This window comes from Hippopotamus amphibius, chromosome 7 (assembly GCF_030028045.1).
Source record: "Hippopotamus amphibius kiboko isolate mHipAmp2 chromosome 7, mHipAmp2.hap2, whole genome shotgun sequence".
Taxonomy (NCBI): Eukaryota; Metazoa; Chordata; class Mammalia; order Artiodactyla; family Hippopotamidae; genus Hippopotamus; species Hippopotamus amphibius.
Genome location: NC_080192.1, coordinates 69,900,766 through 69,920,749, shown reverse-complemented (window position 1 = coordinate 69,920,749; position 19,984 = coordinate 69,900,766). Strand labels below are relative to the sequence as shown.

General features: G+C 56.4%; 1 protein-coding gene across 3 annotated transcripts in view; it reads left to right on the top strand.

Annotated features, from left to right (window-relative positions):
• The window catches only part of POLR1A (RNA polymerase I subunit A), an 85,027-nt gene extending 70,945 nt beyond the window's left edge, over positions 1-14,082 (top strand). Inside the window, exons 25-34 of one of the 3 annotated variants that reach the window (XM_057742058.1) lie at positions 1,037-1,204; positions 2,088-2,223; positions 2,602-2,759; positions 7,163-7,289; positions 8,760-8,870; positions 9,403-9,708; positions 10,485-10,616; positions 11,867-11,984; positions 12,524-12,688; positions 13,063-14,082. In XM_057742058.1, the coding sequence (XP_057598041.1) occupies positions 1,037-1,204; positions 2,088-2,223; positions 2,602-2,759; positions 7,163-7,289; positions 8,760-8,870; positions 9,403-9,708; positions 10,485-10,616; positions 11,867-11,984; positions 12,524-12,688; positions 13,063-13,163 (1,522 nt within the window). In that variant the 3' untranslated portion in view covers positions 13,164-14,082. Of the gene's footprint in view, positions 1-1,036; positions 1,205-2,087; positions 2,224-2,601; positions 2,760-7,162; positions 7,290-8,759; positions 8,871-9,402; positions 9,709-10,415; positions 10,617-11,866; positions 11,985-12,523; positions 12,689-13,062 lie in introns of all 3 variants that reach the window. The other 2 variants (XM_057742057.1, XM_057742059.1) reach the window with 2 other exon arrangements.
• Positions 14,083-19,984: the final 5,902 nt, after the last annotated feature.

Sequence of the window (19,984 nt, the reverse complement as noted above, 5' to 3'; positions counted from 1 at the left end):
CTTTTCTTGAAAGAGCAAGACCCTGGTCTCCAGCCCCCTTCACCTGCCTTCCTGCAGCTGAGGACCCTTTACCTGCAGAAGGACCACGTGTGTCCTCCCTCCAGCTGTGCTGCATCAGGAGTGGGGCGAGCTTAGCCCTGGGAACCATCACTTGGGTTCGCAGGGCCGAGATGGGGAGGTGGGTCTGCCTCAGTGGCTCTCACAGGGCACCTGTTAGCAAGCAGCAAGCTCTGAGTGCAACAGCAAAGCTCGGGGGGTATTTGAAGGTTTTGCCTGTCGGGAGTGCTGATATGCACTCAGACCTCACGGGTTTGAAGTAATTGGGAGAGAAGACACATCAGGTTAGTGAAAAGTCTGACTTTTAAAAAGAACTTGCATAGAAACATAGTTTTATTACCTTCCTCTGCGTTCACATTTACCATCTCTTTAGTCTCTGTTTGTTGAGCCGCTTCCTTGTCCTGTGTGCTGGGGTAACCATGCTCCTGTGGCGGTTCTAAAAGGGCTGGCGTTGATAGGAAGAAGCGTTCGTAAATTACGAGATCGTATAGCACACACACCTCCAATGTGGCCTGTGGCCATTTGTACTAATTAAGAAAATAAGCACCCTGTTTCCGTCTCCCCGCCTCATCTCTCCATACTTGCTTAGTGAACCTCTTCCTCGTTTGTGCAGAGAGAGATGTAAGCCCTCTTCAAGCCGTCATAGCTAGTGGGGAGAAACGAATTAACACAGGGAAATGTGACTAGTGAGCTCACAAGTTCCATGACGTTCTCAGGATGAACGTGAACAGTCCCAGCATGGACATCCAGAGCTTCAGCCACCAGCCCGGGCTCTGCTGCGTCCGTTAGGACATTTCAGGGTCACTGGAAGGAATTTAAGGCTTAGAAGGATCATTTGCTTAGCAAAAACAGGCCCAGGAAGAGGGATAGGTGAGAGGTGCATGGAGCCTGCTCGCGGGGACGTGGACAGCTCCTGGCAGGCAGGTGCTGTCTGGGCCCCTGACCCCTGCTGTCCTGCTGTCCCCTGCTCCGTCTCCAGGCTGAGGACCCTGCTGCAGCTGAAGTGGCAGCGCTCGCTGTGCGACCCGGGAGAGGCCGTGGGCCTGCTGGCCGCTCAGAGCATCGGGGAGCCCTCCACACAGATGACCCTGAACACCTTCCACTTTGCCGGCAGAGGCGAGATGAACGTCACCCTGGGCATTCCAAGGTGGGGGGCTGCGAGGGTGCACGGGCTGGGTCTGTGCTAACCAGCTCCTGGGGGAGAAAGCCATTTCATTAGAGAGAGAGACAGGGTCTCATCAAAGCGGGGGTCAGGGTTGGAATTTCCAGAGCCCGACTGACTTCTGTGGTTGGATCCGTGCCCAGGCCTCTTGGCATCTCCATTTATCTCCACCAACTCCTGTATCCAAGTTACCTGGGATGCTTGTGAAACTACACACTCCTGGGTCAGGCCATCTGGCTGCCCAACTCCAGGGGCACCAGTCACCTAGAACAGGACCCAGAGGGGCCCTGGCCTTTCCGGCAAAAGTACGCACCCTGCAGGATGATGGCTGCCAGGCAAGAGGAAAATGGAGATCAGACTTACCTGCCCGGCCCAGCTGCTTTTTAGCAGAGTGACTCAGGCTCCCTGGCTTCCTCGGCCTCAGGGCCTGAGGGAGGGGGAGGGCGGGGTCCACCGTGCAGTGGGGCCTTGTGGGCTGCCCGAGCCATGGATGAGGCCTGGGCATGGTCCCTGCGCCCAGTGGGAGTGTTGCAGACGCTGCTTCCCTTCCCTGCATCTGTCATCCGTTCCGCAAGCCCTTAGTAAGCACCTGTGCCGTGTGCGAGGCACAGGCGACAGGAAACCGGAAGAAGACACAGCCCTGTCCTTGAGGAGCCCCTTCCTCCCAGTGGAGGAAGCTGACAGGAGAGTCCCTTGCTGTCACACATGGGGCCAGCGCTGGGACTCCCTGATCAGCCTATTTCCCCACAAGATGCCAAGGTCTCTTGCAGATCCTAGAAGAACTCTGCCATCTTTACGAGAAAGGCCTCTCAGAACACAGCGAGTCCGGGTGCCTCTTACGATCAGATGTGCCCGTGTCCCGTGACAGGTTGCGGGAGATCCTCATGGTGGCCAGCGCCAACATCAAGACGCCTATGATGAGCGTGCCTGTGCTCAGCACCAGGAAGGCGCTGAAGAAAGTGAAAAGCCTGAAGAAGCAACTCACCAGGGTGTGCCTCGGGGAGGTAACTGTTTTCCCGTGACCCAGCTGCAGGCTGGCTGTGGGCGTGTTCCTGCATCCTCCCATCTGGGAAGAGCGGCCTTTGCCAGCTGTTCAGATCCTGGGCTCAGGCTCCACCAGGGAGAGGGAGGCTTCCTCTGCCAGCCCTGCTGGAGCCCACCCCCCACAGCCTCAGGCCCTTCTCTGGAGGTGTGACCTATAGGGTGGGGGTCTCTCTCCCCACCCTCCGAGGGATCTACACTAGCAGAGCTCACTGGAGTTTCTTTGGGTTTGGACCTGTGGTCCCAACCTCTATCCCTGCAGACTCTCGGGTTTCCCATAACCCACTATAACGCTCAGTCACAAGCAATGAGCACATCGGGTTGTGTCTCTCTGGTTCTAGGTGTTGGAGAAAATTGATGTCCAGGAGTCCTTCTCTGTGGGAGAGAAACAGAACAAGTTCCGGGTGTACCAGCTGCGGTTTCAGTTCCTGCCACATGCGTACTACCAGCAGGAGAAGTGCCTGAGACCCGAGGACATCCTGCACTTCATGGAAACAAGGTCAGGACTCAGGCTGCATTTGTCGTTTAATTTTGTCATTGACCTTGAGGGCTCCTGGCCACAGGACTCCGGGAGATGGTGTGCATTTGCCCAGATGATCCCTTCAAGGGAAGTGCTGAGGAAAACAGTGGGTATGACTGTATTAACTGCCCTCGCCTCCCTGCCGCCTGTTCCTCTCTTTGGCCAGTGAGCCTCGTCGACTGGGGTTTGTAAGCTTTAAGATGTAGGAGGTCATGTACCGTAAAGAGAACGGAGCCCCGTCATAGTGGTGCTGCTGTAATGTCAGACCAGCACGTGGTGTTAACGTCCGACGCAGCGTGGTTCCTGGTATGTTTATATTCTGTGAGGAATGGGCCGATGGCATGCTGCTTTTAAACATGGTCCCACGACGGCGGTGGCCTCCGGCTTCTTAGAGAAATTCTGGTTCCCTTCTGGGGCGGAGAATGAACATATCCATTTTCTCTCAAGTCCGAGTTGCTGTCGGACGTTGGAAAGCACGGGCCACTGTGCTGAGTGCACAGGAGTAGGAGGGGGGTCACCTGGGGGCTGGGGCAAGCCAGGAAGAGCCCGCGAAGCCCTTCTGACTGGCCAGCTGAGCCCGGATGGTGGCGCGCAGACTCAGATGGCTGCGGGGCCCGCAGGGGTTTGTAGGGGAGGCAGGTTGGGAGCCCCCAGCCGCTGGAGAACGCACCACCTCCCCGAGGGGGCAGGAATGTGGGCCCGCGTGGCCAGACCCTCTGATTCAAAAACATAATGATCATAAGGAAGCCCCCTCTCTTTTTTCTGTCTTTGGTTGTTTGCTTGCTTTTACTTTTATAAATAAGTCTCCTCTAACTTGTAACCATTGGCAGCTAATTCACATCTTTCTAAAAGCCTGGTGAGGCTCAGATAGAGCCCATATGTCAGCAGGATTTGGCCACGGACCACCGACCACTGTCTTCAGTCTAGAGCAGCCCTCGGGTCTTCCGGAGCTGCTCAGAAGTAGAGAACTGATGGCAGTCAAGGCAGGATGGCCATACACTCAGTCATCCCGCAGATACTTACTGAGGGACGCCCACTCGCAGGCCAGACCCCAGGGCAGCGTGGCCAGGAGGGGGCGATGGTCCTGCCACGGCCTTCTTCCCTCTCATCGGAGGATGTGGATTGGCTGCAGTCTGGCCCTCTAAGCAGGTGGCATGTAGGATGGCGGGTGTTGCAGTAGATGAGCTTAGATGTGAACTCAGCCCTTTGGATGGGGGAGCTGGCTGGGCCCTGGGGAGCACCCGCGTCCCCTTGGCCTGCGTGGAGGAGGTTCATTTAGTCAGGCGGCCCAGTGCTCTCGGGGTGCTGGGTCCCATCACAGGAGATCCGTCGGTGCCCCAGCTGCCGGCTCATTAATTAACATCACTCCTAAGCGTGCCAAGTGTTTGTGCTGGCCGGGCAGCCCTTTTCTGAGAAGTGGGAATTAGGATCACGTGGCCTCTTGAGAATTACCGAGAGCAGGCGGAGCTGGCCAGTCTGCCCTGTTTCTGTGCATCTCGGGTGTAGGTCTGCCAAGCAGGCAGGTCGCACAAGGCGTGCACCAGGCTGTGCTCTGAGTTCTTTTCTTTTTTTTTTTCACCTCGGAGAGTTGAAAATCCATCACTTTTTAAAAATTTCATCTTGGTAAGGGAGAGCCCTGGCTGCTTCCCAGTGGTGAAATACTTAACTCCTACTTTGTACTTGGCTTGTGCACTTGAAATCTGTGATAAACAAAGCCATGTGCAGTTGCCCTTGGTGGAGCTGCTGTGACTTGGGCAGAGGGGGCCAGAGAAAGTGCAGCACGTGGGGGGTTGCCTTTGCCGGGATTGGGCTGCGAAGCAGCCCCATGCAGGTCCCATGCAGACACGTGGGAATGGGGGTGCGCCTTCAGAAGAGAGGACCCCCCCCAGGAGCTTTTGCTTTTTCCTTTCTCCTTTCCCTTCCCCCTCCCTCCTCTCTCATCTCCATCCCCCGTTCTCTCTCTTTCCCGTTTCTCTCTCTTTCTTCCCTTCTTTTGTCCCAGCTGTGGGCGCATGAAGCCCTTTTGACACAGGTTGGAGAAAAACAAAAAAAATAGAGACACAGAGGCGCTTCCCTAGATGGAGACGTATAAGCCATGAAGGCCCCCCCAAATATCTGTCCTGACGCCGGTCTCTTTGGATACGTGTGTAAATGATCTGGAAGGTGGACCGGGGCGGTGAGGTGGGAAGAGTACCGAGCTAGGAGGCAGGGCTGTGAGTTCCGGCCTCCAGCCCTGCAGCGCTGAGCTGGCAGTCTGCAGCCAGAGCTTCTGTGGTCTGACTCTGCAAACAGCAGGTGGTGGAGCTGCTGGCAGGCACTTTTGGAAACAGCCGAGGGTCATGTTCCCGGCTGGTAATTATTTACGTGGGAGGAACGTTTCTCTGCAGCTGCCCCGTCCGGTTCCCCCCCAGTTGCCACATTGTGACAAACAGCGTGGCCTTCGCAGAGCAGTCACTGTGGGCCTCCGGTTCCCTGGCTCTGGGCAGAAGCATAGGAGGGCAGACTCTTTGCACCCCCAGGAGAACTCCAGTGCACTGGTGACCTGCCTGCCACCCACCCTTCAGGGGGTTGTTCCCCTTTCATAGCTTCTGTCACGTTCTGCTCCGGTCCTGTCCACCAGAAGAGGCAGGCGGGGTAGAAAGGATTCCCACCCAGAGGATTAGGGGAGGTCTCTTGGGGGCTCCATCTGCGCTGAGACCCCCGCCGCTCCAGCGGGTCGGTGAGAGGCCGGGGAAGGGGACGGCAGAGCACACGGCCTGAGCAAAAGCCCAAAAGATGCACAAGAGGGGGTGGAGCAGGGGGTGATGGAGGCTGCGGCCAGTGGTGGGGGCTTGAGGTGCTGGGGGGAGGAGCCTCAGGGGTGCTGTCACCTGGACGGACCGGCCTGGGAGCCCGACAGGCCGGGGCGGCGGCCCCACGGCAGAGGGAGGCGCTGAGCAGCTTCTGTGCCACAGCGGCCGGCTTCGCACCCCGCCCGTGTCGCGGCCCCCGCTCCAGTCTGCGCTGCAGGCTCGGGCGTGCGGCGAGAGCGGGCCCCCATGGCTGCAGACGGGGTCCAGGCCCTCGTCTGTCTCCGTGTCCAGACGCTGGCAGAACAGACTTGAACCAGAGCCTGTCCTTTCAGAAACGTCCCTTCCGCCCCCTCAGGCCGGGCTTCCCCCCACCTGGCCCTCTCATCCCTGTCCCCAGCGCCTGGTGACCAGACTCTACCCTGCATCGGTGCTGAGGAGCCTCTTCTCTGCCAAGGGCTGAACCTCAGCCAAAACCATGTACAACGTTAAAAAGCTGGGAGAAAGAAAATAGTGGGGAGGGAGAGTAGCCGTCTCTTGTTTTTAATGAACAAAATAATAAACACGTGACCTGCCTGCCTCTGCAGTTAAGGCTCCAAGTGCGTGTCTTCTCATCCTTGCTTTGCCCCCAGGGCGGGCACGTGGCAGGCACATCGTAGGCACTCAGAGAACGCGGGATGGCTGGCTGGGCGGAGGAGGGACTGGTACTTTATATAATTTAGAGAAGTCTGGGGTGCTGTAAATGGCCTGATGCAGGAGACGGGCAGGAGGTTACACGAAGGAAGCAGCAGGGCGTGGGAGACAGGATGAGGCCCAGAGGGAGTGGCAAATAGATAACCCAGGAGGAAGGGGCCAGGGGCTAGGAACGGCCCTCTGGATGGTGCCTCAAGGTGGTCTTTTTAATTTGGTTTGGTTCTCACCTGTCGACATGATTTACTGCCACAAAGTAAGGTGTCACCACCTTGGAAATGCTGATAAGCTCTCCCACCTCTTACTTCTCTCGTCACATGGTTGGGGCTGCCACACCAAGGAGACGGGAGTTGTCAGCCCCGAGCAGTGCCACTTCCTGGAGATGCGGTGAGCTGGGGGCGGCCCTCGTGCCGGCCGGGACTCCCCTCTCCTGCTTCAGGCCCTGCCACCCTAGTTAGACGGCCACCACACAGCACCAACAACTGTCACTTAGCAGCCGGCCTGCCAGGCCCCATGGCAGGTATCGCACATGGGGGCGTTTCTAATCCCTAAAGCAAGAGTGCATGATACGCGTTCATACCCGCATTTTCCGGACAAGAGAGGTGACGCTCAGGAGACCATGTGTGGTGAGTGAGGCCACGCAGCCTGGCAGTGGCGGGGCCCGTGTTCAGTCCGGGCCTGTAGGGGATGGAGCCGTGTTCCTTCCGACGCGCCACGGACCACCCAGAAAAGCGAAAGGGGAGAAAGTGAGCTGACGGGAGAAGCGGGGTCTCCGTTTCCTGTGTCTGTCCCCGGTGTCACCTTCTGTGGGTGTGGGACCCTTAGAACATCCTGTCTCTGCAGCAAGGGGAGAGTGGAGGTGCTGGTACTAAACGGGGCTGTGCGGCTTTCTTCTTGTTGCAGATTCTTTAAAATTCTGATGGAATCTATCAGGAAGAAGAATAGTAAAGCATCAGCTTTCAGAAGCGTAAACACGCGGAGAGCTACCCAGCGGGATCTAGACAACTCTGGCGAGTCGGAGAGGAGTCGGGTGAGCGAGTCCCCTGGGGGCCCCTCTGGGAGCGGCCCAGGGAGCGTCCAGGGCTGGAAAGCGCCTAGCGAGGTGACGCATCGAGTTTGCTCTCCTGGGACAGTTCTGTGACTGTCCTCAGTGCTCCTTGAGCCCCTTCCTGGTATTGGCCCATCTCTCCACTTACCTTAGCATCCCTGCTGTGCTGAGAGAGCCAAGAAGCAGCACTTCCTTCCTGGGTGTGGAGGGCCTTGCAGGGGAGGCTGCCGGGCAGCGTGGTCTGTCTGGCCCTGTGGGAGGGCCCTAGGTCGTCCATCTGTCTGTTCTCAGGGACCTCTCTGTAGGTGATTTTTTTTATCCTGAGGATAGAGTCAAAGTAATGGTACCCACTGGGCTTTTGTGCTTCTTTGTTTTTTTTTTTTCTTTTGGCCACGCCACGTGGCATGTGGGATCTTAGTTCCCCGACCAGGGATCGAACCTGTGCCCCCTGCATTGGAAGCACAGAGTCTTAACCACTGGACCACCAGGGAAGTCCCCCCACTGGGCTCTTGGAAGTTGTCTTTCTGGTTTCGTTCGCTCTGCCCTTGGTTTACCTAGGCCAGATGAACTGAGGCCCACAGGGCACTGGGCAGGGACCAGAGAGGCATTTTGAAGCAGGGAAGTCAGGCTACAGTGACAAGAAAGGATGGAGCCAGAGGAAAAGCCATTGGAGGCAAAATGATGATACCTCATCTTCAGAGAGCCCAGGGGCAGTGTGGGGGCAGGTCCCTGGGTGTCACCTGAACCAGCAGTTGGTAGGGCTGTGCTCTGCTTGGACAGGGGCGCAACGAAGACTGGTCCTGTCCCTTCCCGGCTTAGTGTCCTCAGCTATGTTACTTCCTCTCTCTGGGCCTGTCTCCTCATCCCTAAAATGAGGGCCTGGCCCAGACAGAGAGAATGTCAGGCCTCCTACCCTCGAGATCTACCAGTTGGCTAACTCAAGCACAAATGGGCACGGAATGTCTTTAAAAGGCTGCCCAGTCTTCATTCTTAAATCACCCAGGAGGAGACTATAAGGAACTAGGAGCCAAGGTCAGAAGAACGGTATAAATATTTGGTGTTTAAAATACCAAGACAACTCTTTCTCTTCCTCTCCATCCAAAACAAAAATACTTGGAAAAATACTAGCACTGTCTTCTTTTAATGACTTGGAAAGTTGGTGGCACTTCTTTTTTTTTAATGAACGATTTTGCGGGTGGTACATGTAAAAATTTAGACTGCAGAGAAGGAAGCGTGGCATCAAGGGGTGGGTCGGTGGATGGGAGGGAGGTAGACAGAGGGTTGGAGAGGTGGTAGGTGGCTGTATGATGAGTGGACGGGTGGAGAGGCAGGTGGGTGGCTGAGCAGGAGAAAAGCAGGTAGATGGGAGGATAGGTTGGGGGCTAGATAGATGGACTCACCAAGCGCTGGGTATTGGAGCTCATCTTCCTTTTCCTTGTCCCCAAACCCCAGGGAGAGCAGGAAGGCGAGGAGGAGGAGGAGGGGCACATAGTGGACGCCGAGGCTGAGGAGGGGGACGCTGATGCCTCCGACGCCAAACGCAAGGAGAAACAAGAGGAGGAGGTGAGGGGACTCTGGCCGGGGTGACCCCTCCATCACAGCTGACTGTGAGGGACCTGGAAGCGAGGCAGCCTACCCAGCACGCCCTTCGATTGAGAAGGCTGTGTTGTCACAAGGCGGCCAGTGAGCAGAGGCCAGCCCAGGGCCACGCTTCAAGGCCAGCTGTCCCTGCATGTGAATCAGATTCAAGGACCCTGAGGCCTTTGGGGGGGGAGGAAGTCAGGCCCCCTCCTGTCTTCCCCATGAAAATGCCTCCTTCCCTCCTCCCTACCAGTCCTCCACTGCCATGATTGCTGCCAGGGCAGAAGGCCTGGGGAGTGGGGGGAGCTGGGGGCACACAGGTGAGAGAGCTGGAAGCGGGGCTCAGCTCCGAGGAGGGGACCCTGGGACGGAGGGGCTGGCGTCCCCAGGAGCAGGCGGGGCCGGGGCCGGGGTCAGCCAGCAGATGAGGCCCCTGCGGGAGCTCCTGTCCTGCAGGCCAAGTCCAGATAGTGGGTGGGGCCCGAGTGACACGGCTGCACACCCCGCCCCCAAGGTCGATTACGAGAGCGAGGAGGAGGAGGAGGAGGAGGAGAAGGAGAAGGACGACGAGGACCTGCAGGAGGAAGGGCCGGTCCTCGGGGAAGGTGTCCACCGGGCGCAGGAGCAGGAGGAGGAGGCGGGCTTGGGCCCCGAGGAGGACGCGCCCCCCGCTGCCCCCCTGCCGCAGCCGGGGAAGCCCCCCTGCAGCCGGGAGCCGCAGGGCACCGAGGCGGTGGAGCGCCGGGTGCGGGCGGTGCGCGAGTGCCACCCGTTCATCGAGGACTACCAGTACGACGCCCAGGGCGGCCTGTGGTGCCAGGTCAGTGCCAGGCGGCCGCTGCTTGCTGTCTTCCCAACCCCACGGCCCTTAGAGAGGCCAGTGACGGGGGTGGACCCTCTGCCCCAGGTCACGGCCCCACACGTTCGACTCGCAGACCCCACGTGGGCCTAACCCTCAGTGCCTGGGGGTCTAGCCCCGGCCCTGTGGGTGCTGTCGCGTGTGTACGTCAGGCCTCAGTACAGCACGGGTGTTACCACGCATCAGGTGTCACCGAGGCCAGCAGAGACGCTTCATTCCTCACACCGTCTCCAGTCCTGGTCCCGACCCCAGGGTTGCCTTGTCCCCTGAGAGGCTCGCTGGTTTGGGTGCCTAGACGTCTGCGAGCAGACTGGCTTTTCAGTCCTGTCCTCTGATCCGGTTCAGTGGTTCCGCAATGGTAGTGTGGATGCAAATCACTGACCAGGATGACACACACGGAAGGATGCATGTTCTGCTCCGTGGTAACTGAAAGGATATCAAGGATGATGCTGAGTGGATGGGACTCTCCCCAACATTTGTGAAGCTGTTGCTCTGCTGTTGTCACCTCTGCCTGGGCAACTGGAGGTGGCTGCCCTGTGTGGTCATGAAGCCACCCAGCCTTCTCAGGCCAGCCCCCCAGCCTAACTCGCCCCACAGGGCCGAGGAGCTCCCTGGTAGTGGGGCTGGAGCGACCCTCTCCCCCAGCCCAGCTCTCCCTCCTCTCGCAGGTGACGGTGAAGCTCCCCCTCGTGAAGGTCAGCTTTGACATGAGCTCCCTGGTCGTGTCCTTGGCCCAGGGAGCCGTCGTCTACGCGACCAAGGGCATCACGAGGTGCCTGCTGAATGAAGCCACCAACAGTAAGAACGAGAAGGAGCTTGTCTTAAACACAGAAGGCATCAACCTCCCGGAGCTGTTCAAGTATGCCGAGGTGCGCGTCCCCTCCTGGTCGTGTGCTGGCCCGGGACGGGTCCTCACGCCAGCCCAGGCTCCAGCCGCCCTGGCCCAGCCCTTCCTGGGCCATTCCCACTTCTAGCCCGGGGTCCCCAAACCAAAGCTGTGTGCCCAGCCCGCCACTTGGGCATCCCTGATGCACGTGAGCCCGGTTAAGGCTTGCAGGACGAGACCTGCTTCACGTTACTGAATCCAGAGTTTCCCCAGTTACTTTCAGTACATTTCCTTTTCCTTGAAATTAAAACCTTCCCAAAGTAGACGTGTGATAGATAGTCTGCCGAGTCGCCGGCCTGGGAGCCGCTCACTTTATGTGGTGACGGAGGCCCTGGGCACAGCGGTGGCCCAGCCCCAGCCCCCACGCCCGGCAGAGGCCCATGTGTCCTGGTCCACCCGCTCCAGCAGCACATCCGCACTTTCCTCTGAGCTCTCTCCTGCATCCCCCCACGTCCCTGAGTCTCCAGGAACCTTCCAAGATGCTCCCAGCCTGCAGGCGCGAGTGGCCGGGACAAGTCCCCCTCTCTAGTCTGCGCGAAGCTGGCGAGGCTCTCCCGCTTCACGTGCTTCTCCCCCCAGCACTGCCCCTCAGAGACGCCTTCTGCCCGGGGCCTTTCACTGACCGCTTCCCCAGAGGACAGAGCAGGGAGGGCTGTGCCTCCCGAGAGCCAGCCACTGACAGGCCGAGCTCCGTGTCACGCTCTTGGGATTTTCCCAACAGACCGAGGCAGGCCCCCAGGGTCTCTGCTGTCTGCTGTGGGGGTGACCTGCCGTAGCGCAGAGCCACCACGGGCCGCCCCAGGCCGGCTGACCTGGAGCCTCAGGCCCCCGACGAGGTCCGGCTGACCTCTGTGCAGTTGGCACGGCCCTGCTGCCCGCGCCCCGGGGGAGGCTGTTGTGTCTCTGCGGGGGAGCTTGCCTCGCCTACCAGGGGAAAGCCTCCGTCCTAGGATACAGGTCTCTCTGTTAAATAAACACACACCTTTTTTCCTGTTGACTCTAAAGCGACCCAGTCATCTCCCAGCCTTGGTGATGAGACAGACCTCGGGGCCCAGCCAGCGTGCTGTCGGCAGCTCTACCTACACTGCTTACGCTGGTCCTGGGCCACCTCGCGACCACCTTGTCATCAGCTGCACTCGAGCCCCAGCCAAGGCGGGAGGGCGGCCTGGGCGGGACATGCTCAAGGGAGCAGAAGGCCAGGCCCTCCAAACCCACCCGTCCCACCTCTCCCAGGTCCTGGATTTGCGCCGCCTCTACACCAATGACATCCACGCGATGGCCAGCACGTATGGCATCGAGGCCGCGCTGCGCGTGATCGAGAAGGAGATCAAGGACGTGTTCGCCGTGTACGGTAAGAGGGGCTGCCGGCGGCGCTCAGGAGGCCCCGGGGCGTCAGTCCAGCTCCTTGGGGAACTAAAAATTGGGCACAGTGAGCGCGGAGCCCATAGGAGACCCTCAGAGCCACCGTGGGGAGGGGGTCTCTCGTGTGTCAGTCTTGTCAGTCCTGTCCTCCAGGCCCCCCGTGTGTTTCTCGTCTGCGCCTCTGAGGGAGAGGCTGCTTCCTCATCCCGCCTTCAGGGTTTCAGTTCCCAAGTGCAAACAGAGCTTTAGGGCCTCCCGTCCTGCAGGGCTGCTTCCCAAGCTGCTGGACGGAAGCAGAGATGTAGTGGTGGTGACCGGGGAGGGAGGGCTGCCCACCGGGGTCTGGGCTTAGGGAGTTGGGCGGGTAGGTGGCAGAGCTGGGTGGGGAGCCCTGGGGTCCAGCAAGGCCGTGCGCTGCCTTGTGTCGGGTGGCGCTGCTCCGCTCTCCCCGCGTCACTGCTTAACCCTCCCTGCTGTCGCCACCCTTCTGTGGTCCCCGTGTCACTGCTGTCACCACCCGTGTGGCAGGTATCGCCGTCGACCCGCGCCACCTCTCCCTGGTTGCCGACTACATGTGCTTCGAGGGTGTTTACAAGCCACTGAACCGCTTTGGGATCCGATCGAACTCCTCCCCGCTGCAGCAGATGACATTTGAGACCAGCTTCCAGTTCCTGAAGCAGGCCACCATGATGGGTCAGTCGTGGGCAGCTGCCCTTGGCCTCCCCTCTCCTGACTCAGCTCTGGGCATACAGGCTTGTCTCTCAGGCACGTTTCCACATGCCTGGCACACGGGGGAGAAGCTGGCATCTCACTGCAGGAGGCACCGGGCAGGAGTGGGCAGCAGACAGGAAGGCTGCCTCTGGCTGTTGGAGGAGAGGGAGAGAAAGTCTTCCTTTCTTTGAAATGCAGAAGCAGTGTGGCCCCATTCCTGTCGGACCCCAAGCCTCAAGACCACCCCTTGTGGCCTCAGAGGTGCCCCATCCGTCCAGCCTCAGTGTGGCGCCCCCCACCCGCCCCCTCCCGCTACCCCCAGCTTCCCCTAACAAGTGCCCTTGTGTCTCTCCCAGGAGCCCACGACGAGCTGAGGTCCCCGTCAGCCTGCCTCGTGGTCGGGAAGGTCGTCAAGGGTGGGACAGGCCTCTTCGAGCTCAAGCAACCCCTGAGATAGTGGCCCCTGCGCCCTGGCCGCCTGGCCTGCCCGTCACAGAGGAGAACCGGGAGACTGGCGTCCTGGGCGGTTCCTTGTGACGGCGCAGAGCCCGGCGGTGACCTTGGGGGTCCAAAGAGCAGCCGGCTCTGGGCTGGACCAGCTTCACCTAGGAAGTGGCTGCCCTGCTTGTCCTCGCCCCTCCCCATCTCAGGACTCGAACGAGGTTCACCAAGTCCCCCGAGCCCCTCCGAGGTGGCGGGCCTCCCCCTGTGCTGCAGGAGGCCTCGGAGGTGGAACCCCTGGGCCCCCAGGGTAGGGAGGTGAGGTCTCAGTGCTGTGAGCAGCCAGTGACTGCAGGAGGGGTTCCTGGGGACTCAGGCCGAGCAGGAGCACTGCTGCCCTGCGGCCTGACCTCCTGCCTGTACCAGCCCCTGGGGACAGAGTCTCCAAAGAGTCTCCCCCGAAGGCTCTTTCTCTGGACCAAGCATGGGATGGTAGAGACCTCTACCCACCCAACTTCTGTGCCTGGGGCAGAGCCCTGGCCCTGCTGGCGTGCGGCTACGTGTCCTGCTGGACCAGATCAGCCCTGAGTCTGGGGCTGGTCTCTGTGGCGCCCCAGCAGCTCACCCCCGACCCATAAAACCCCGAATCCCCGGCTGGGCTGCATTGTTTGAGGGAGTTGCCTGGCTATCTTTCCCTAGCTCTGCTCTCAGTGCAGCACTGAGGCCCGAGTCGCTCTGTTGGCTCTGCCCCATCCGGGGTCATCTGGGCTCCCTTGACCTCTGATACCAGGAGCAGGGGGCCCTGGCATAGACAGAAAAGTCAGAGGACTGGTACCAAGGCTTTGTAAAACCAGAGGCTGTTTCTATTTTCGTCGCATGTTCTTCCAGCTCAGGCTGAGTAATAAACATCACTGGAACGAGCTTCCGGGAGGAAAAAAGTGTAAAAGACGTTGGGCTTTTTGGTTTTGTCCTTCTTTGCTCTTTGGTTTGTGGTTTCTGCATTTGTGATTTGAGAGCCCAGGATTGGAATTACTGAGAACAGCCGTGTGTCGGGTTCCCCTTCCTGTTTTTTGGCAGAGGACGTGGAGGGAGAGCCCAGCTCTGGCAGCCTGCCGTCGACCCGAGCCTGGCCCTGCAGCGTCCCGCTTCCACAGCCAGCTCCTGGCCCTGAGGCCAGGAGTGCAGAGGCCAGTGGGAAGGCGCTGTTGTGTGTCTGGGCTGGAAGGGAGGCCTCACCTGGGGAGAGTGACCACCGCTGCTCCCTCCAGACACGTGGTGACAGGACCCAGCCTGTGCATGCTGTGCCCGCACTGGGGAACACCTGGCAGAAACAGGGTTCACCTGGGACTTCCTTGGTGGTTCACTGGTTAGGTCTCCGAGCTTCCACTGCAGGGGGTGCAGATTCGATCCCTGGTTGGAGAACTGAGATCCCGTGTGCTGCACAGCACGGCCAAAAAAAAGAAAGAAAAAAGCAGGGTTCACCAGGGCTTGGTTATAGAGGATCATGGACAGCTTCTGAGGGGTGCAGGAAGAAGGGTCAGGATGGAACCCCATTCCACAGGTTAAGATGTTCATTTTTAGCGTTAAAGGAGCAATTCACAACTGGATGATTTCCACTCACACTAGAACTGTGGGAGAGGGTCCTCAGAGGAGGTCACAAGGTCCCCGTTAGACAAATGAGCATGTGGTCACCTGGCCCCAGCGCTGGACATAAGCACTGAAGTGTCATGGCTCAGCCCCACCAGGCACTGAGGGTGCAGAGGTGAAGGAGTGAGCCCCAAACATGGTCAGGGCCCCTGTGCGCACTGAAGTCGGGCCCCCGACCTGTGTTGGGAGGGGAGGCGGCGACGGCCCCCTGTCCTCATGCCTGACCGTCCACGCGTGTCCTGGGCAGCTCTGTTCTATGTGTGTTTCCCGGGAGACCTACCCCTGGTTTGTAAGCAGATGCTCCAGGCCTGCACATCTTAGTGGACCAGGACTCTCCCCTTGCTCCCCTGTGGGATTACACGCTCACTTCAGTGGCTCTTTGTTCAGAGGGCTCCGGGGTGGCCTCCTTTGCCGTTTAAGATGGCATGTTCTTTGGAACATTCTCAGTATTGTAAAGGCTTTTATCTGAGGGCACAGTTGATTTTTGGAAAGAGCCACAAGTGGGTCCAAATCAAATCTGATGAAGAGAATAAATCAAGCTGTGTATCTTTTTTTTTTTTTAATATTTCCCAACTTCATTTATTTTTATTATTTTTTTAATGTTTGGGCTGTGCCACGTGGCTTATGGGATCTTAGTTCCCCGACCAGGGATTGAACCTGGACCCTCAGCAGAGAAGGCACCAAGTCCTAACCACTGGCCTGCCAGGGAAGTCCCCTGCGAGATCGGTTAGTCAAAGGGGAATGGACTCTGATGGGCGGGGTCCCCAAACCTCACAGAAGCCGCGAGTTCTCGTGGAATCCCAGGCACCAGCCACTGCTCCCGGGTGTCCTCCCCTCCCCGCCCTGCCCCTTCCTGTATCCACGTCCTACCTACTTGCTTGCTTCTAACAACAGTTGACTTTTGAGGAAATCTTCCCTCTAGATTCTCATCAAAAACACTGCCAGCATTCCCACAGGTACCCCAGTGAGTCTCTGAGACATTTTCTACTGGAATTGAGAAGAAAACCAAGGAATGGAAGAAGCCTCTTGTTCCATTCTCAGTCTGTCCCACCACCCAAAATGCAGGTGTGAAAATACATGCAGGTTCTACCGGGTTTCCCTGGTCCTTTCAGGGCTCTTACAGGCCATTACTCTGATAAACCACTTCTGCTGAAAATGTGGGCTCCTTCATGTGTGCCCACCCCAGAACTAGGCTGTGGGATTTTTGTTGCTTTTTTTAAACTTTGGTAAAAATAACATAAAATTTATCATCTTAACCATGTGCGGTTTTTTTTGTTTGGTTTTTTTTTTTTTTTTTTGGCTGCATTGTGTCTTCATTGCTGCACACAGGCTTTCTCTAGTTGCGGTGAGCAGGGCCTACTCTTCTTTGCCGTGCGCAGGCTTCTCATTGCGGTGGCTTCTCTTGTTGCGGAGCATGGACTCTAGGCACACGCACTTCAGTAGTTGTGGCTCATAGGCTTAGTTGCTCCGCGGCATGTGGAATCTTCCTGGACCAGGGATCGAACCCATGTTCCCTGCATTGGCAGGTGGGGAAGTTCCTACCATCTTAACCATTTTTAAGGATGCAGTTCAGTGACATTAAGTAGTTTCATTGTTGCATAATCACCACCATTATCTTCATGGCAAAACTGACACTATAAGCATTCAACACGTCTCCCCCATTTCTCCCTCCCACCAGCTGCTGGTAACCACCATCCTACTTCCTCCATCTGAGTTTGACTAATGCCTCATATAAGTGGAATAATAGGGTATTTGTCCTTCTGTGATTGGCTTATTTTGCTTAACATAATATCCTCAACGTTCATACATGGTGTAGCATCTGTCAGAATTTCCCTTTTTTAAGGCTGAATAATACTCCCTTTTATGTACATGTCATATTGTATTTATCCATTTACCTGTGAGTGGACTTTAGGATTGCCTAAAGTACCTGCTTGCAATTATTTTGGGTTTTGATCCAGAAGTAGAATTGTTAAATTATACAGCAATTCTATTTTTAATGTTTTGAAGTGCTACCATACTGCTTTCCATAGAGGCCAAACCATTTCACATGCCTACCGACAGTGCACAAGTGTTCTCCACAGCCTTGCCAATACTTGTTATTTCCTGTTTTGTTACATATATAGATTATATATATAATAAAATATATGATGAAATACCATATGTATATTGACCATCCTGATGGGTGAGTGTGAGGTGGCATTTCATCGTGGATTTGAGTTGGGTTGTGTTTTAATCAGATATTGGGGCCATTAGGTGGTCTGCACCTACAAAGAGTTAGAAACCACTGAAGAAGTGTCTCTTTGCTGCTTGCCAATCCTAAAAATTTGAGTTTACAATTGAATTGGGGGCTGTAGGAGTCTAGAAAATGCTCTTGAAATAGGAAAGACTGGTTCTTAAAAGCTGGCTAGGTGACAAGTCATCCATCAGCACCTCCTCCACTCTGTGACTTCACCCACTCCTGAGTGGGTGGCCCTGGACCGCAGGGTGAGCGAACCAGTTGCTGCTTGTGTTTGCAGCCATGCAGTTCAGGTGATGGATTTGCTGGACTCTGCAGGTATCCCAAACCTGGTGTGATTTTCTCTCTCCTGCCTCACTTAGGTAGGGCTCTTAGTTCAGTCACAAGCACCAAAATAGCTGCAATCTAACATTTCAATATTTCTACACCATCAAACCCCACTTTTGCCAAAGTCCACTTAGAACAGAAGTTCTCAAATCTGCACGTTGGAAACACCTGGGGAGCTTATAAAGACTGTGACTCCAGGACCCCTGTCCCAGAGATTCTGATTTAATGGGCCTGGGCCATGAGTCTAACGTGAGCAGGGTTGAGAATCATGGACTTAGAATAAGCCCTAAGTTGTGCCAAGTCACAGCCACTATCGCTTCCTATTGGTGTGTTGACTTCTCAACAAGTGAGCCATGGACAGCAGATTTCTCCACGAAAATCTTAAGGTCTGATCCCTGACCTCAAAAAGCAGGAGCGCAGGACTTCCCCGGTGGCATAGTGGTTAAGAATCTGCCTGCCAATACAGAGGACACAGGTTCGATCCCTGGTCCAGGGAGATCCCACGTGCTGCAGAGCAGCTAAGCTTGTGTACCACAACTACTGAAGTCCATGAGCCTAGAGCTCGGGCTCAGTAACAAGAGAAGCCCGCGCAACACAACAGAGAGTAGCCCGCACTCTCCGCAACTAGAGAAAGCCTGCACAGCAATGAAGACCCAACACAGCCAAAAAATTAATTAATTAATTAATTTTTTTAAAGTAAGGTGGTCAGATTAAAAAAGAAAGGACTGCGTGTGTGATAAAGCTCTCATGGTGCCAAGGATACAGTGGGGTTCAAAGGATGCCCTGATCAGCTCTACATGGAGTTTCAGCAAAGAAAGAGGTTGTAATGAAAGAGGTTGTGATGCTTCCAGCGAGAAAGCAGGAGACTCGCAGCTGCCTCCCAGCCCAGCACATCAGGGCAACTGCTTGTTCAGCTTCCAAGTTCCTATCAGCAGGGCACCTGCAGGGGCAGGAGGCGGGGACACAACCAGCAAGTGTTTCTAGAAGCAGCTCCAAGAGAAGTTTCCGTTAAAGAAGCTAAGCTTGAATTACTGAATGAGGATTGTGCCTCGAGTTCTTTAAGCAGCTCCTCTCTCCTCCCTGAAGAGGTGATTAGGAGCTCTGTTCAGTTCAAAACTCCGCACAGCTCTGGTGTGCTCACAGGTCCAGGGAAAGGCCAGAACCTGGTCCCAGGGGCCAGAGCTCAGCCCCTCAGCTCACCAGGGCTGGGCTTGGGGGTCACTGGAGCTGCTCGCCCTTTGACCAATTGCCTCTCTCCCCTCTCCTTCCCTCATCCTCCACCCACCCAATCTTTTTTTTTTTTAACATTGTTTTTTTTTTTAATATTTCTTTATTTCTATTTTATTTTATTTTATTTTATTTTATTTATTTTATTTTATTTTATTTTAATTTAATTTTATTTTATTTTATTTTATTTATTTTATTTTAGCTGCACCAGGTCTTAGTTGCGGCACACGGGATCTTCGTTGTGGCACATGGGATCTTTGTTGCAGTGTGCAGACTCAGTTGCAGCATGCATGCAGGATCTAGTTCCCCAGCCAGGGATCAAATCTGGGAGCCCTGCATTAGAAGCGCGGAGTCTTACCCACTGGACCACCAGAGAAGTCCCCACTCACCCAATATTAATGCCGTCTGCACCAGACCCCCAAACATGCAGAAACTACACAGGCTCTGCCTTCACAGAGCTTATGGTCTAGGGCCCCAGAGAAGCCAACAGGAAGTTCAGCCCCTTGTGACCTGGCCAAAGGTTGAGGAACCCATCAGGCATCATGTGAACATGCACCCCACCCCACCCTGCCACTCTGGGTAGGGCCATTGCTCGCCCAGCTGGCTGTAGTGGGGCTTCGGGGAGAGAGCAGAGTGGGGAGGACAGTGAGGAGGCACTTGTGTGCTCAGTGGCCAAAAGGGAGGGAAATGAGAAAGAGTCAGGCACCCAGTCATCACCAGCCTCCACCCACACAGCTCTTCCACCTCCTGCCACTGTGGTTCACCTTCCAGGCCTTTCTTTGCAAGTGATGGTCGGCCCTGCTCAGAGGTCAGGTGGCCCTGCTGACTGCTGCTTTTTGGACTGGCTGCCCAGAACTGTCATCTCAGGGAGCCAAGCCAGCCCTGAGGCTGTGGCCTCATGGGTGACAGTTTCAGGCACCACAGGCCTGGGGTCCCCTTCCTTGACCCGTGGTTCTTGCCTAGAAATGTGAACCTGAAGGCCCAGTACGTTTGACCAGTCAAACCTCAAAGGTGTAGTTGAGCAGCATGGCTGCATTTCAGGTGAGAAACTGAGCAGTGAAATCAGACTCCTCTTGGAATCTCGGGTCCTCAGCTGACAGTTACTTGGCCTCTCTGTGCCTCAGTTTCCTTATCTGTAAAATAAATAGTGATTAAAGTTAAATAAGTGTTCATTAAAGCCTGCACAGGTATGAATATTTACCTATATATCAAGGGGTTTTTCAAGCAGAGGTGGGGGACCGTTCTGCCCCCTGGATATTTGGCAACGTCATCCTTGGTCATCACAGCTGGAGAGCAGGGTGTGCTACTGTCATCTAGAGGGTGGAGGTCAGAGGAGCGGCTACATATTCTACAATACAATGACAGGCCCTTCCCCTGACTGGCAGTGTGGAGGCCCCACG